The sequence below is a fragment of the Paramisgurnus dabryanus genome, chromosome 14 (genome assembly GCF_030506205.2).
Source record: "Paramisgurnus dabryanus chromosome 14, PD_genome_1.1, whole genome shotgun sequence".
Lineage (NCBI taxonomy): Eukaryota > Metazoa > Chordata > Actinopteri > Cypriniformes > Cobitidae > Paramisgurnus > Paramisgurnus dabryanus.
In genome coordinates, this window is record NC_133350.1 from 19,234,869 (window position 1) to 19,253,102 (window position 18,234).

At 36.4% G+C, this 18,234-nt stretch overlaps 1 protein-coding gene and 1 long non-coding RNA gene across 14 annotated transcripts in view; one reads left to right on the forward strand and one right to left on the reverse strand.

Moving 5' to 3' along the window:
* Window positions 1-8,353: 8,353 nt before the first annotated feature.
* Window positions 8,354-13,632, forward strand: LOC135718997 (uncharacterized). Its single transcript, XR_010520981.1, has 2 exons — window positions 8,354-8,973; window positions 9,797-13,632. It is a non-coding gene; the product is annotated as an uncharacterized lncRNA (long non-coding RNA).
* Window positions 13,633-15,384: 1,752 nt separating this feature from the next.
* cadpsa (Ca2+-dependent activator protein for secretion a) overlaps window positions 15,385-18,234 on the reverse strand; it is a 157,830-nt gene continuing 154,980 nt past the window's right edge. For all 13 annotated transcript variants that reach the window (XM_073811878.1, XM_065241449.2, XM_065241448.2 and 10 more), the window contains one exon: window positions 15,385-16,740. In XM_073811878.1, the coding sequence (XP_073667979.1) occupies window positions 16,576-16,740 (165 nt within the window). In that variant the 3' untranslated portion in view covers window positions 15,385-16,575. The remainder of the gene's footprint in view (window positions 16,741-18,234) is intronic.

Consider the following 18,234-nt stretch of genomic DNA (forward strand, 5'->3'; position numbering starts at 1 on the left):
ATTATTATTACTATTACTTTATTATTATTATTATTATTATTATTATGCATGTTAGTTTTTTAATTATATTTGTTTTTATACAAATAATAATAATACATTATTTTAGATTTTATACTAAATTATTATTCGCTATAATTGAATGGTATTTTTGGGGATGGTAAATCATACACGTATCACAATTTTCGTATTTAATTTTTTTATGAAATTTAAAAAAAATATATAAAATGTTTATTATTTATAAATATTATTTATTTTTATAGTGATCACATAAATCTGTATCACTATCATTTAAAATTTTTACGTGTTTGGAATTTAACGTATTTGTTTATTTATTTGTCCAGAAGCACTCAGGAAATATGTATAGCTCAGTTTGAATTAATAAGGAGGATTTGGGGACCGTCCGACTAGTTTCAATTTTCATTGCAAGTTACTAATCCTTGTCGCCGAAAATTGCTTTTCCATGCTGGTTTATACTTACTATTTGTACAATTGAGAAGGTCCCATTTCCACCTGTTTAGAGCAGATTGTGAGAGCAGAACCTCCCTCGGATCCTATTAAACGTTTTTCCTCCGTCACCTATTCAGAGGAACCAATTTTGGAGCGCGATTCAGAGTTCAGCCTTTTTCACTTTTAGCCACTAAAGCACTGCGTGGAACCTGGTTTTGTGTTTTTCTCAAATAAAGGGAAGGATTAAAGGAGGGAAGAAAAGACTTACCCTGACCAGAGGTATAGCACAAAATGAAGGGAAAAAACCCTTTTAAAGCTGAATAAAAGTTTGCTGGAATCCAGAGTTTTGTGTGCTTGCTACAATGACCAGTCGCCCTCTCGTCTTTTTTAAGAGGGCTAGCTTGAATTCATTTGTTTGCAGACGAATTCACCTGAAACTCACAACAAATTATTACTCAGAAAAGCCTGAAATGAGCTTTTCAAATTCAATCACAGTGATTATGGTTATTGTGAGAAGAGTATGGCGGAAGTTGCTCATGCAGGGTCGTCTAGAGATGTTTGACTTACCATCTTTTTTTTGTATAAAACATGAGAATAGAGACTTCTACAAGCATACATGCATATGATAGTAACTATGCTGTTTCTATTTTTTTTTAACATAAAACCCACATTACGTGTTTGAAAGGTTCACTGATATCCTTTGGCAGATGCATATAGGTTCTGTTGTCTTTAGTCTCATTGCCTAATGCTGCTATTAGGTGTAGTCTAGTGTTTACTTTATTGTTTACTGTTTAGTTATGTTTGCTGTCATCCCGTATTTCTCGCTGAGAAACAAAACAAGCAAAAGGGAGTTGCCAGTTACGCACACCTGCAGTCGCAGTAGAGAGGGCTTTAAACTGCTTCCACTAATTCTAATCATATGTAAATGATCTAACTCTAATTTGAGTTTATTCAGCTACAATTACCGGCTTGTCCACACAATAAACATTGATCCTATTGCTGGAACCTCATTCTCAATCCGCTAACACGTTGTGAAATTAGCTCAATTCCCATTTAAAGGACGCGCTCCTCTTCATTGAGCAGGAGGCAAAAGACGGAGCACAATTTAAATGACAAATTGCTTGTGTATTATATCGCCTTCAATGATCGAAATGCAGTACTTTAAATTGATTTTGTAATGAAAATAAATGGGCATATTTTAAATAATTAATAAAACAGCATTTGTGTTTGGTACCATATTTGTTACTTACTCTAAATAAACCGATTTGATTCAAATTAACAATACACCTAAAAAATAAAATTATTAAAAAACTAAACAGTGTCTCTTATTACATAAAGGATTTAAACAGTTATTTGTTTGTGTAGTACCTATTATTATTATTATAAAAAAATATTAATTTTATTTTTTCACACACATAACCCATCAACTCTGACTGCCATCGATGTAAAAGCACAAGTTTTGAACCCGATCAACCTCTCAAGGGTTGACTTCTTAAAAGTTATCAATGTGAGACTAATCCTCAGTTATATGGAGAAGAAATCCTGATATGTAATTGTGTGGGCAGACTGAACGGTAAAGATTCAAAAAATAGACCTCAAATTTGGCCATGAGCCAATTTATGCATAGACATAATTTTTGGGGGCTTTTTAATTCAGTGAACCATTTTTCAGTGAATTGATTTTAATTTCAATTTGATTGCATTATTACTGCTATTCATTTTTTTCTATTTTCTACATATGGACTAAAGTGTTTAGTGTTAGTGCCATATGCAGTGGTCAATCTAAATTACACTGTAAATATTTGCTGTAGTTATGCAGCTGTTTGCCAGTAACTTGCTGTAGATTTAAGTTTCTGTTATTTACTGGCAGTTTGTTCAAAGTTAAATGAACATTAAAACAAAGTCTTTGCCTTTACAGAATAAAACTATAAAATAACAGCCTTATGCAAAGCATTCTGGGAATCAGAAATCTTCATCAACCTTTTTCAGTTTTTTCCCTTCAGATTTTGGTTCCAAAATGCGTTACATTTAGTTTTATTCTGTAAAGTTTTATTCTGTTGATAAAGACTTGTTCATGTTTAATGTTCATTTAACTTTTAACATCAAACTGTTGCCAGTAAATAACATAAATTTACATAAATCTACAGTAAGTTACTGGCAAACAGATGTAATTTCTACAGAAATTTTTAACAGTGTACTACTTTTAATATGACATTTTATGGAATTAATACATGATGGCTTGCGAATTAAGTTAAAATGAAAGAACTGAAAACCTTATGTCCAACACATGATAATGATGGCACCTGTGAATTTAATAGCTGTTTAATTCTGTGTGTAGGAAGTGATGTTGCACTTTAATGATAAGAATTGCAGGACAAGAGAAATAAGTAGAGGTTGAGCGAGACACAACCACACCTCCACAGACACATTCTGCCACACATCGTGGAAGGGATCCCACCCTTAGGTGTATTAAGGGGCAGATTTAATAAAGAACTTTCAGTCCATCTGTTCTCAAAGCAGTGAAGGAGTCATGATGAAAAGTTTGGATTTTATTTTTGCTTTCATTTACACACATATCTAAGAAAGGAGAACCATTGATTAGTTCTCGTTTCAAATTATTTCAATTTGAGGTAGTGGTCTTTATAAAACTGATGTTTTTACTAAATGTGACCCTATCTGTGGAATTCAGGCCCTTAAAGTAACAATACGATTAGGAGCTTCAAAGTTTGATTTAATTTCATATTGACCTTACATATTCACTGAAGACATTTTCACAGAATGATCTTTACATTACGTAGGATGATTTTATGTAAAAACAGAAAAATCACAAAAAAACTATATATAATATAATATAATAATCTCTCTCTCTCTCTCTCTCTCTCTCTCTCTCTCTATATATATATATATATATGTATATATATATATATATATATATAGCAAAGTGTTGCAATTGCAATTCAAGGAATATTAAAATAATGCAATACTGCAGTTATTGCAATCTATGACATAAAGTATAGCAAAAATAACATATGACACAAAACATTCATTTAATATTTTAAAATTAATATTGCTTGCAGATAGATGAGCCTTTACAGTAAGCTCATAATGCATAGTGTTAAGTGAACAGAACAGAAGTCATGAACAGAAAATGTGTGTTGAGGGGTAAAAAAGTTGTCACTAAAGTCCAGCTGAACTCATTTGAAGTGTTTTTTCAAATGCATCTGTTGCACTTTTTTATTTGAGGGAATATCTACAAATTGTCACCCTTAATCATAAATCCACAAGTAAGCATTCACATCTCGACAAATAGTTGAGCAAGTTTCAGCAGTTCAGCACATCCCTGTTTTCTGTGGACTCTACAATAAAAACAAACGTACAGATAAACAAACCAATGGACAAAGTAGCGCTCAAAGTTGCTGAGAAAACGATGACAAAAGAAAAAGCTGTCATGTAAGTTGCTGTGAACTGCAAAAAAGGGCTGTTTTAGTGCAGTCTTGAGTCCTTTTGTCAGCCAGGACGTCTGTCCCGAAGCTTGCCTGCATTCCTGCAGCTGTCAAAGCCTCTGTTTCTCACCTACACTTTCCACACCGCTCACCTCACTGCCTGTCCAATCACCTTTTATCAGCATCACAGACACATAGCACACATAGATAACATTTACATGGTCACAGTATTTTCTCAATAGGTTTTGTGACTGTGTGGTCATCTCATAGTCATACACCACTCTGGATCTAGTGCATGCTCTTATAGCCAGCTCTTTTCTCTTTTAAATTGTCTTTTAGTGCACCTTTCTTCTCTATTTTCCTTTTCAAGTCCTAACGTTCTTTCAAGTGCTGAGTGAACCACTTTTGCTCCTGCTTATTCGAACTGCCTCTATTTTTCTGACCCTTGTCGGTGTGCAGTGGGTTCTCCATAATGTCAGCACTGAATGGCACAGTGGTTTCCAAAGCGAGGGGGGACTCGACTGCACCTTTGATGCTCCGAGCAAAAGGTTTGAATGCTTTCTCCAGAACAATGACAAGGAGGGCTGACAAAGCCGCGGGTGCAGGGCAACCTGGGTAACCCAACTTCACCTTCCTATTCACCATTCACGTCCTTCATCTGTCCACCAAATTAAATATGGTCCGCAAAATGGACAAGGGAATGTCCCCTCCAGTGTTATGGGGACGGTGGAGACCTCAGGATGTGGGCGATGGGTCTTGTGAGTAAGGCTGGACATTAACATATTCACTTCAGGCTAGAACAGGTGGGTGAGCGAACAATGAGGATGAGAGCGAGGGAGAAATGCGAATCGGGACATTTGATTGGATGCAGAGGATATGAGCTCATTGCTCTCAAGGGCCTGATTATCCACTTTAAACTTATTTGAAGCATATTTGTGTTTCTTTGTTCGAATGTCTTAACTTATCAGACTCTCACATGACATCACTGTGAAGGGGGCATAGAGTACAGCTTAACACTATAGATTGGTAATTACTAAGTATTGATTAAAGTTGATCAAGTAAAATACTTTTTTTCATGATTGCAAAGAATTTATATACTCATTCCCCATATGCAGAGCTTTGCTCATTATGAAGTTTACTTTGTAAAGCTCTTAAAGTCTATCCTCCGGTTTCCCAGACAAGGCTTAAGGCTAGTCCTAGTCTAAAACACATGTTTGAGCTGTCTCAACTGAAAATAACTTGCACTTACAGATGTTCACATATGCCAGTGCCATTGATTTTGTCTCAAGATACACACTAGTAATGTCTTTTTCTAAGGCATGGTTATAAATGATACTTAAACATCTTAATTTAGCTAATCCTTGTCTAAAACCAGACCTATATGACTTGCATTTCCCAGACTAAGCTCTAAAAAATTCTGGGTTATTTCCAACCCATGGTGGGGTCAAAAAGGAGCAAACCCAGCCTGTTGGGTTGTAATTTAACCTTGTTTCAATCCAAAATGGTGGGTTGTCTGAACCTATTATTGGGTCAAATAAAAACAATTTCTTGTTAATTTAACCTAAGGGCTGGGCTTAAATAACCCAGCATTATTTTGAGTGTCCACAATGTTTCATTATAAAGCAGATGATTTGACATATTTAAAAGAACAGCTGAAAACACGAGTTTCCGAAATACATATGATCCAGTTGAAGTAATGCAAAGTATGATAATTTGTTTAGCAAGATGACCACAATCAAAAAATGCTGGGTTATATTCAACCCAGCGTTGGGTCAAAAAGGGACAAACGTCAGCCTGTTGGGTTATACCCAGAAAATGTTTATATATTTCACCCAACAGTAGATTACAATAATCCAGAATTTTGGGATGAAACAACCCATCTTAGGCTAAATTACAACAAAACAGGTTGGGTTTGTCCCTTTTGGACTCACAATGCTGTAAATTAAATTACAGTAATTTGCTTTGTGTGCCTTATATAGAATTACAGTGCAATGCTGTAAATCAAAATACAGTAATTTGCTTTGTATGCTGTGTAATGAGCAGGGTTATTATCGTAAACGAAAACTATCACGAAAACTGAAACTATTAGTGAAAAAACATTTTCGTTAACTGAAATAAAATAAAAACGAAGGGTTCTAAAAAAAACTAAAACTAAACTATAACTATAATGTGGACCTGTAAAACTAACTAAAACTAACTAAAATTTAGGAAAACAAAACTTGCGTTTTCGTTTTTTAAATGTTATTGGATCAGCAGTTGAACACGGAGTCACTCATATTACCGGATCATAAGCAAATGAGCAGACGTTGCTGAATCATTAATGACCAATAGGTGGCAGTCTATTAGAACTCCTGACCTGCACAGCAGCGTCACGTGATGTGTATGACGCTGTCAGGGCACTGGATCCCTGCCCCCGAGCCAACAGTTCGGTTCAGAAAACATCATCTTGTTGCTAACGGCTAGTTTAGTAAGACAATTTGTTTCTGCTGGCAAACCATTACAATGACTGAAAAAGGCTTAATTATCTCTACACGGAAGCATTAAAACGTTAAATATGGCTGAAAACGCTAACACCAACCACTTGCTTGGCAGTGTTAGCTGACGCTTTTTGGTTGCTATGATACAGAATGTCCGCTTAACTAATCTGAAACTATTATATGCCTTTGCGGATAATCAACAAATAATATTATATATTAACATTTAGTCAACAAATAAGCATTTTATGTTAGTACAGCGATCTCTTCTGGCACAGAAATGGACACTCATAGGCAGAACATTAAACTTTGCATTGATTTTCAGTTGTTGTGCACAGACATAAGTTTGTACAAGTAAGATGTGCTGAAATAAATTTACTGTGCTGTAATAAACATATGCATGATTGTTTCAATGCAATGCTGGGTTGTTTTAACTCATGTTTGTGTTAACAACCCAGCATATGATTATTTATAACCAAACATGTATATTTATACATGTATATTATATTTACCCAAATAACACAACAGAATTTAGAGTGTTGGTTGGTGTGGTATTTGTCCCGGGCCGGCCTTTGATTGATAGTACTAAATAAACAAAACTTTTTTTAAATACTCTTATTCTCATCGTATTTTCAACATTTCCAGATTTGGCAAGGTGTATGTACACAACCATGATATTATGCTAAAGACTAAAACTATACTAAAACTAAATAAAAACTAAAATAATGATTTTTGAAAAATAGAAACGAAATCAAAACTATTTATGCACCACTAAAAATAACTAAAACTAAACTGAAATAAAATAACACATTACAAAACGAAATAAAAATAAAAACTAATATTTTTTTAAAAACTATAATAACCCTGGTAATGAGTTACAGTGCAATGCTGCAAATTAAAATACAGTAATTTGCTTTGTGTGCCGTGTATTGCGTTACTGTGCAATGCTGTAAATTAAAATACAGTTAATTGCTTTGTATGCTGTGTATTGCGTTACTGTGCATTGTGTACAATGCTGTAAATTAAAATACAGTCATTTGCTTTGTGTGCCGTGGCTTGAGTTATAGTGCATTGCTGTAAATTGAATTACAGTCATTTGCTTTGTGTGCCGTGTATTGAGTTACAGTGCAATGTTGTAAATTAAAATACAGTTAATTGCTTTGTGTGCTGTGTATTGCGTTACTGTGCAATGCTTTAAATTAAAATACAGTAATTTGCTTTGTGTGCCGTGTTTTAAGTTACAGTGCAATGCTGTAAATTAAAATAAAGTAATTTGCTTTTTGTGCTGTGCATTGCATTACTGTGCATTGTGTACAATGCTGTAAAATAAAATACAGTGATTTGCTTTGTGTGCCGTATATTGAATTACAGTGCATTGCTTTAAATTAAAATACAGTAATTTGCTTTGTGTGCCATGTATTGAGTTGCAGTTCAATGCTACAAAGTAAAATACAGTATTTTGCTTTGTGTGCCATATAATGAATTGCAGTGCATTGCTGTAAATTACAATACAGTAATTTGCTTTGTGTGCCGTATATTGAAATACAGTGCAATGCTGTAAATTAAAATACAGTCATTTGCTTTACAGTGCAATGTTGTAAATCAAAATATAGTTACTTGCTGGAAACCAGTGTGCTGCTAGTACTGTATTGTAACAATACAGGGAAATTGTTAAGTGTGGGTTTAAAAAACAACCCCAGTCACTGATAAGTCACTGTTGTTAAGATCTCATCATAAGCCCATTTACATGGCCAGATATGACACACTTTATCCTCTGAGCCATTTCTGATTAAAGCAGGATGATCATCTGATCATCATCTGATCTCCATCACTTTGAATCTGAAGGCGCTCCCATGAGCCGAACATAATGTGAGATTGCTTTAAACATTAAGCTATTCAATTCGCAGAAAAGATCACAAAAATAATCATGCCCGTTGTTCGCCCGTCCTAATGCAGAGATAAGACGGTTGTGGGTGGGCTTAAAACAACTGTAATGGAAATTTATTCTTTATGCATTTATATTATTTTTGTATTCTTCATTGTATGATTTATGTCAGTCATGACATTTTAATCTGCGTGGGGTGAAGTCTAGGACAGGAAGTCTAGCTCGATAGAGCTCGGGATAGGAAGTATGGCAAGGTGCAAGTGTGGTTTTTGTTTGTGTGATGATGTGCTTAAAGAACCTATGTATCGTCTGCCTGGATACAAGTAGAGTAAATATAACCACCCAGAAGTGTCTAAACTACACCTAATAAGGAGTTGTTTTGATCGAATAGCATGGGGGGGGGTGGTACAAACTCAATGTCAGTATATAATGAAGGAAGGATTTGAGATTCTTCACTTCTTCACATATCGTTTCACTGTCGTTATGTGTTGAGTCCTTGTACAAGTAAATAAATCATCTCTGATGGACAGATCCTGGTATTCGTATTATTTTTCCACGACAATTTGGCGACGAGGATGGCATCCCAATAACCCGAGGAAAGGGTCAACGGTTTGATCAACTCACCATAGATAGGAGAGGTGACCCAAACCCCCAGCTGAAGGGACGTGGGCGTTGACTCTGATCCGAAGGTGACGGGATCCAGACGAACCAGTGGAGATAATACGGTAAATAAAAATACCAATTATTACAGTAAAGTGACGTAAACAGTTTGAGAGCGGGTCTCTCCTGAAATTGAAGAGTGGGTCTCTTCCGAAATTACAGTAAAGTGACGTAAACAGTTTGAGAGCGGGTCTCTCCTGAAATTGAAGAGTGGGTCTCTTCCGAAATTACAGTAAAGTGACGTAAACAGTTTGAGAGCGGGTCTCTCCTGAAATTGAAGAGTGGGTCTCTTCCGAAATTACAGTAAAGTGACGTAAACAGTTTGAGAGCGGGTCTCTCCTGAAATTGAAGAGTGGGTCTCTTCCGAAATTACAGTAAAGTGACGTAAACAGTTTGAGAGTGGGTCTCTCCTGAAATTGAAGAGTGGGTCTCTTCTAAAATTACTTACGGAATTGTATCCGCCTGTAGATAATGGAAAACACGGGAAGTAGCGCTCCCCGTCCGAAATGGAACACGGAAAGTGGATTGTCCGTCGGAGATGAAACCGGTTTAATAAGAACTTATGGGAGAGGATGGATAGAAACCATACCTCTGATACAAAAATATGGGGAAATAAGTTTTAGTGTAACTAAAAATAAAGAGCTCAGAGACAAAATAATACAGAAAGATCATTCTAAGAATAAAGGTAGATTGTTAACAGTAATGGATATGTTCATTAGAGAATCTGAGGAAAGATTGAATAAGCAGTATTTTAAAATAATGCCTTATAGTGACTCTTCTTCTTTTTCCTCCTGTGATGTATGTGACCTGAGTGGACCTGGCAATGTGGGTCGCACTTCCAGTCTCCTGTACACCCAAACCCTCTCCGAAAACAATCAATTACCTCAGAAGCCGACATCACCCCCATACGATGAACATAAAAATGGAGCAGTCGGAGGAGCCCCGTGCTGCCAACTACACCAATACCCCCTGCCTATCTCTATGACCACGCTGTGGCTGCACTGGACTCCTACGTGCAAACAACAAGATGGAGAGACTGTGAGTAATTTCCTGGCAAGATTAGAAAAAGACTTTGAGAGACATTCTGGCATAACTGCAAAAATGCCCAATAATGAACCCCACCCAGCGTACAGTATGCACTTACCAATGTACTTCATGAGAAATCTAGATATTGAACTGTCTGAACCTATCAAAGCTACCCTGGACGGGGAGAAAATGGCCACATTGGAGGAAGTGGTGAGACATGCGGAACACCACGAGAAGAGACTTAAACAAGAACGCCTCAAAAAGAACAGGGAGGCACAAGATATGAATTTCACCATGATGCAATGCACCCTTAACGATCGACAACAACAGGATCGTAACTCCGGTTTTCCAACACTTAACCCGCAGGGGAGAGGCGGCCACAGAGGAAGGGGCAGGGGTAAAGGCAGAGGACGGGGACGAGGGAACGGCCGGTGGAATCAACGCGGATGTTTCAACTGTGATTCAATGGATCATTGGAAAGATCAATGCCCCGAACTAAAAGTTCAAAAACCTCATGCAGACTGAAATGTGCTAAATAGCGGGGAGGGGGCCGGTGGAGAGGAGACTGAAGTAGGTTCTTTTATGCTCTGTCGCAATGAAGAATGCTTGGCCGGGGTAAGAAGTATTTTTCCTACTTTACTCTGTGATACTAAATAATCTTTCGCAAGAAAACCATTTGAAAGTTTACAATATGTTTTATTGTCTATCTCAGGCAAAAAGATTCTTTTTATTGTAGATTCAGGGGCCCCCACTTCAATATTGCTGATTATATGCCCAAATCTGTACAGATGATAAAAAAAAAAATGAAAAATGTTCCCTCAGTGCCGCAGGGCATGTTGTTAAAGAAACTTTTTCTCAACCTTTACAAGGTATATATGAACATAATCAAACTTCTTTTTTTTACCTCTTTTCTAATTAGCAGAACTTGCCCATATAACTTGCTCGGTAGAGACATCATGTGTAAACTGCACATGACGGTATGGTGTGATGAAGTGACTGGGTTGAATGTGACTCTGTGTAAGGAAGTGTGCCTCAGTGTGTTTGTGGGGGAGAGGCCTGAGAGTGATGCTGGTTTGAAAACACACTAATGTACACGCCCATCCTCAGATTTTATGTCACCAGAAGATTTGCACTGCACAGCTCATGTCACCTGGGAAATCGAAGCAGATTACCAAGCGGCGTGGGCACAGCAGTCTGGTGATCAGTTGACCACAAATTGGTTGTACTGGAATGGGGCCTGGGCTGCATTGAGTGTGATGCTTCCTAAATGTGCTTCTATGTTGTATGATGTTGCAAATGCTGGTCCTTACATATCACTGGCCAAAGCTACTGATATGAAAGGGAGTATGTGGGCCCTATAGTAAGTGCATGCACAAATGCCGCAAATTGGCATATGTAAAATGATGACATGTCTTATTTTCCATCCTTAGGTGTGCGGAGAACCGCATACCAGAGCTATTCTCTGCGAAAGCGCAGGGAATAGCAGCGCAGCGACAGTTGGCAGCACACATGGGGTGGATCGGTCCACGATGCCACTCCATCAGTGGGCCACAGATAAGTATAATGTGGGTCTCATTAAATCACGTGCGTCCGTAAAGATCACACCAAAGAGTGATTTTCGCCAGTGAAAACCATAAGATCCTCTCAAAAAAGAAGCAGAGGACTGTATCAAACCTGTTTTTGATTCGTTGTTCGCAAAAGGAATTATTATTCCATGCTCGTAGTAACCGGAAAATACACCAATATTTCCGGTAAAGAAAATTAGAGGAAAAGTTGAGCCCACTTAGGGGAGATTTGTACAAGATCTACAGGCAGTAAATGCGGCTGTAGAAGCAAGGGCTCCGAACGTGCCCAACCCTTATACCATCCTGTTACAAATATCACAGAGCACCGCATTTTACATGACCGTGGACATTTCCAATGTGTTTTATTCAGTGCCAGTACCTCTGGACAGCCAGTTTCGGGTGGCGTTAATGTTCGCCAGCCGCAGATTCATGTTCACTAACCTTTGCCGGGGCTATCGTGAGTACTATAATATACCACTAAGCCCTGGCAAAAAGCCTGTCCACCCTAAACCTCCCAGATGGGTTGACTTTGCTACAATATGTTGGTAAAGGTAAAGCTCAGAACACAATCTGTAAAATCAAAAAGTATACCTTACTATGAAAATGCTGTTTACTTATTTTTAATTAAAATGTTGAGTTTGCTTAAAATAGCTACTTGTTGTTTATAAGTTAAAACGTAAAGTTCACACAACTGAACCAATTTAAGTAAAATGACACAAAATAGCCAAAATGTTCTATTGAGCATGCGCATTCGAGGGCAATTCCCTTCCTCCACACCTGTTTCTATTTTTTTTTATTTCTATGAGTATTTTCCTGGAGGGCGTGGAACTGTATGTAGATCATCCTTTCAATTCCATGTTAAAAAAGTGGTTTGGTAAATGGAGTGTGTAGATTTCATCTGTGTTGTTGTCAATAGGTGTAATGATTGCTATTTCGAATTGGTGTGGATGTTGTTGCATACCATTTATTAAGAGGTCTCATCGAGAAAACAATTGATAAAGGTATGACTAAAATGATGTACCAACGGGTCGAACAGGAGGAAATTGAGAATAAAATTGAGGAGCAAAATGAGGATGATAGTTGTGGGAGGGCTCTGCAAATGAGGAGGTGCTAGTGGAACCTCGCCCCTCACACGACCCTCTACGGCTAAAGATGGGCTGCCTGGGTTGAAGAGGATCTGCATGCTTACACAATTTTACACATACACATATAGGAATGTAATTAACTATGTTTAGCTCACTAGTGATTTGCATAACATACTCACAGTGAGATTGCTCAAATGCTGATTCATGATATAGAAATGTTTACACTGGCCAGCCTGTAAGCTTTGGTGTGTTGATGTTTCATTTTATCTTTAATGTTGTTTTTTAGAAATCTATGTTTTTTTGATGTGTGGTTTGTCACTTGTGTTATTGCATTAATAATGTGTTGAAAACCTAAGGCAAGCTCACAAGGGATGAGTAAATTGCTACTTTAAAAATGTTGTTTTAAAGTGCATTAACAATCTGATAACAACCAAGGTGATCGCTTTTTATGGTAATTATGACTGTAAATTAGAGGAAGAGGATCAAATGGGGAAGGAGGAGTTTGAACTGGTCGAGTTCCTTAAAGTATTACAATCAATGTTTAAACGAAGGGCTTCTGAGGGCAGCGTAAAAGCCTGCAGGGAAGTCTGGATAAAAATGTCATTTGGACATTGGGGTGGAATTGTAATGGAAATTTATTCTTTATGCATTTATATTATTTTTGTATTCTTCATTGTATGATTTATGTCAGTCATGACATTTTAATCTGCGTGGGGTGAAGTCTAGGACAGGAAGTCTAGCTCGATAGAGCTCGGGATAGGAAGTATGGCAAGGTGCAAGTGTGGTTTTTGTTTGTGTGATGATGTGCTTAAAGAACCTATGTATCGTCTGCCTGGATACAAGTAGAGTAAATATAACCACCCAGAAGTGTCTAAACTACACCTAATAAGGAGTTGTTTTGATCGAATAGCATGGGGGGGGGTGGTACAAACTCAATGTCAGTATATAATGAAGGAAGGATTTGAGATTCTTCACTTCTTCACATATCGTTTCACTGTCGTTATGTGTTGAGTCCTTGTACAAGTAAATAAATCATCTCTGATGGACAGATCCTGGTATTCGTATTATTTTTCCACGACACAACCTAAGAGGCTTTAAATTGTCCTTGTTCAAGTGATATGACATCTACCTGTTTACTTAGAGGGTTTACTTGGTGATGCAAGCCGGTATGAAATCCCCCGACACAAGCGGTTACGTCTCCGAGTCTGAGAACAGTCGGCTGTAGTCTGGGTGTGAGTCTTGTCATCACACAATGGCATCTGTTCAGCTAGGCAGGGTGAAACTACGCACGCTGTGGACTGTGAATTGAAACGTTTAAATCTAAAACGACGTTGACACACAAACGTAATATTGTGCCGGTTTCTCCGTGTCTCTGTGTTTGCAATTTCTCTTTTTCATTTGCCCAACACAATCGTTCGGAGGTCACACGCTGTGCTTGAAGTCGGGGCGCGTCTCCAAACTCCTCTCCCACGCAGATACGAGTGTGAACCTAGGGCCAGTTCTTGTTGCGACGGTCAATTGGAGAATCTTTTATTTGGATACACTTATCATTCCTATTTCCTAACCTGATTGAGGCTTAAAAGCCAAAGCAGCTCAGATCGTGCCTGAATAAATCTCCTTGCCTATTAATCTGTCACCGGGTCCTCTCCCTCTCAAAATTGTTGCATTGAAGCAGGATTTATGAGGAAATTAAATGTATGATATCCGAGTCTCCTTGTACGGCACACGGAAACGAAACATTTCTTTCCTTCTCTGTTGATTATGCTGGAATCAGAGCGAGTGTGCCACCTCGGAGAAAGCGTACATTCCCACAATTAGGTCACAGCGGCAGGCCACAGGAACATATTCTAACAGCGGGCTTGTCTCATTTGTCTTTCCCTGCCCTGTGCCCCTGCGACGAGGAACAGACCAAATTGTATCGGTGGGTTTGGATCGGAAAGAGTAAAGAGATGAAAAGGCAATTTCCATCTAGTTAAAGCTTTTCCATTCCTTTCTCTTGCTCTGAGTGCTGCTTTATTGCCCATAGTCAGTGCTCCAGGGGGTTAAATGAAACACTTCACCTTAGTTAAACTTAACAATGTTTCAATGGGCACTACATACAATACAATTCAACAAGATGACTGTGTAGTCATATTACAGAAACATCATCAGTGGGCAACATTTCTTTATGTAATAAATGTAATTTTCAAATGCATAAACAAAATATAAACATTATGCATTATTTAACAATATTGATATCTACGTTAATAATTTCCTTACAACATTAGGTGTAGTGTTCCTTTTTAAAACAGGCATTAAAAACCTTGGTTGTTATCAAGATTTGTTTTTAAGCAAGCTATGATATAGTTATTCCATCTTCATTTAATTTGTCACTGTATTATTATCTAATCCCTTGTATTATATGTATTGTCTGGAAGACCAGACAGATTTGTTTTGAAAATCTTATATGAAAAATGTTAATCTGGTTCAAAAGATCTGCCCTAGGACTGCTCCATGTCATCTTTGGTCAGTCAAATCTCCTTCTGTCCCTGAACACATGCACTGAAGATGAGCTATGACTTAATCCCAAAATGTTAATCTCAGACTTTTCCTTTCCCATTTTTGTTGTTACAGTTAAACATTTGTTTGTTGTTATAAAATACTTTATTTACTGCATTCAAAAATGACCAGTGTTGTGGTGTAAAAACCCTGATCCTAAAATAATTTATTTACCAGTATTGACATTTACCAGGGTATATTTGCCTTGACCATAACCTTGTGACCTATTATTATTATACTTATTAAAGAACAATAAAGATACTGAGTTAAAGTTATTTTATTTTTGTAAGCCTGATTCTCGCATTTCCACTGTGTACATAAGGCAGACGCAATATGAATCCACCAGTTACTTTCCACAAAATCAAAAGCTTTCGGTTAAGACTGCTGACAACTGGGACATGCAGCTACTTTACAGGGGAACAGAAAGCGCAATAAACACAAAACAACAGTGTCAATGATGGAAACTGGAAAGCATTTCAAGAGTATTCAGTTAGAACGATTGGAAAAGTTTTGTTTTAAAAAAAAGACTAAAAATAAGTGTACAAATCAAATACCTTCTCGCTATTTTCTCCCAAATACAGAATAAATAATTTCAAAAATATTTTTAAATTATGAATGGCTTAAAAACATAGAAAACTGTTGACGTCAAAGTATATCATAAATAAGATATCACTGTAAAAAATGTGCAGCATTTTTGTTAAAAAACTTTAACTTATAAAGTCAAGTTAAAATTGTTTAACTTCATTTTTTAAGTTATGTTAACTTTCACAAGCCAAAACTTAAAATAGTAGGTTGAATTGACTTGCAAAACCAAGTTGATTTAACATGCTGCATTTTTTTACAGTGTGGGAATATATTGCATCTCAAAATTACACCTAAAAACATATCACCGTTCCTATAACCCGTTAAAAAAGTGTCTTAAGTCATTTTGGGTGAAAAACACATATTTTAGATTATTGAGTTATTGTGGAAGTTTTATCATTTGAACAGGTTAGTACAACCATGTCAATTGGTTTACACTTGAAACAAGTAATAGGTCTGTTATGTACCAATAATGTATTTACAATACGTTTAAGAAGCGGCAAACAGATTTGCATTAAACAGGGACACAACAAGCTTTTTTCCTTACCATCTCACACGACATCATTTACAAATGATACTCCATATTGCTTAAAAACATTTAAAAATGAATCAAACATGTTTAAGGAACATCAAATAAAATTAATTTGAATTCTTTCAACAAAAATGTAGGTTATTTTTAATACTCATCTTAATTGAGTAGATATATTTGTTTTATAATTGTTCATTCAAGTTGGTCCCTTGTTTGTTAGAAACATGACGTTAACAACATCCAGACATGTACAAGTGATGAACAGAAGTGTACATGCATCAATATAGGCCAAGATAAACATGGCTGACTGAATTGTTCACACCTAACAGTCCTGGGCAGGAGCTAGTCGTCTTCATCGCTATCTTTCATAGATATTCCTTGCATCCCTCCTTCTCGTACAGATGCTGTAGCCTCTTCAAGAATCAGCCGGTTTCTTACTGTATCATACATCTTGCTGTTCAGGGTGGAGTCCAACACGCCTTGTAGTCGGAAATCACGATACTTTTTCTGCAAGAGCAAATGGTAACATTGTAACAGTTATAGAAAGATAAAGTGGACAGTATTTTCTTTCATTACATTGGATTATTATTTTATACACACAAAAAAATGTTGATCAGTGTTGATGTTATTATTAACCCCACTGTAAAGTTATTTTAAGATTTGACCTGTGATAGGTTGACTTAAACTATAAAATGAGTTGAAATTGTTTAACTTAATTTGTTAAGTTTAAGTAACAAAAATATATGTTGATTTGACAAAAATTATGCATTTTTAAAAAGTGCATGCTGGGTAAATATTGGACAGAACAATGTAAAAAAAATGCAGCATGAGAGTAAAACATCTTGATTTTGCAAGTCAATTCTACCTACTATTTTAAGTTTTGATCTGTGATAAGTTGACATAACTTAACAAATTAGGTTAAACAATCTCAACATGTTTGTATAGGTTAAAGTAACATAAAAATATATGTTGATTCAGACTGATCTCACGGAAAGTCGTGTTATAGTCACAAAAAATGTAATTCATTTATTTGTGTCCATGCCACAAAATTCTGCTTTTTTGTACAAATGTCTTTTTTGTGTCAATTACATTTTTTCATGTCATTTTATGTATTGTTTCTCATAGTTTTTTCCTATTTTCTTAACATTGTTGCTTGGGGTTACAATCACTCTGTTACATTTTTCGACATCCTAACCCTAACCCGCAACTCTAACCCCAACTCCAGGTGAGAATAGTTTTAAAAGTTGAAGAAAAACATGTAAAAACCATACATAAAAGTACATCCTAACCCAAACCCCAAATCTAACCCCAAGCGACAATGATTTAAAAATAGGAAGACAAAATGAGAAAACAATAAATAAAATGACACGAAAAATAAATTTTTGTAAGTGACACGAAAAAAATATTCGTGCTCAAGGCATGAACTAAGCTGAATTCAAATTTTTGTGACTATAACACGACTTGAGATCATGTTGGTTGATTTGACCCAATGTTATTTTAAAGCCAGCATGTGTTCTGTCCAATATTTATCCAGCATGGGTTAAAAATACTCAGCCATTTTTAGAGTGCACTTTTTAGAAATACTTTGGTGAACCAACACTTTGCATTACATCAATTAAGGTATTTAGGATTGCAAACTATTAGATTTGTTTAAAATGCTATAATCTAACATAAAACTAACATAAAATGATATTTAGCATAACATTTCATAGTTACACAAAGAAAGTATTACAAGAAACAAAAATGTCAATCAATAATTTTTCTTTAATTTATTGGAAATTAGTTTTCTTAAGTTTAAAGTTTTAACTCAATAGCACAGATCAACATACACTCTAAAAATGGCTAGGGTATTTTTTGACCCATTTTGTGTAAATATTGGACAGAACACACCGCTGGGTTAATTTTGACCCAATGCTGGGTTGTTTTAACCCAACTGTTGTAACTCATATTTGCATAACAACAACCCAACATTGGGTCAATTTTAACCACGCATTGGGTAAT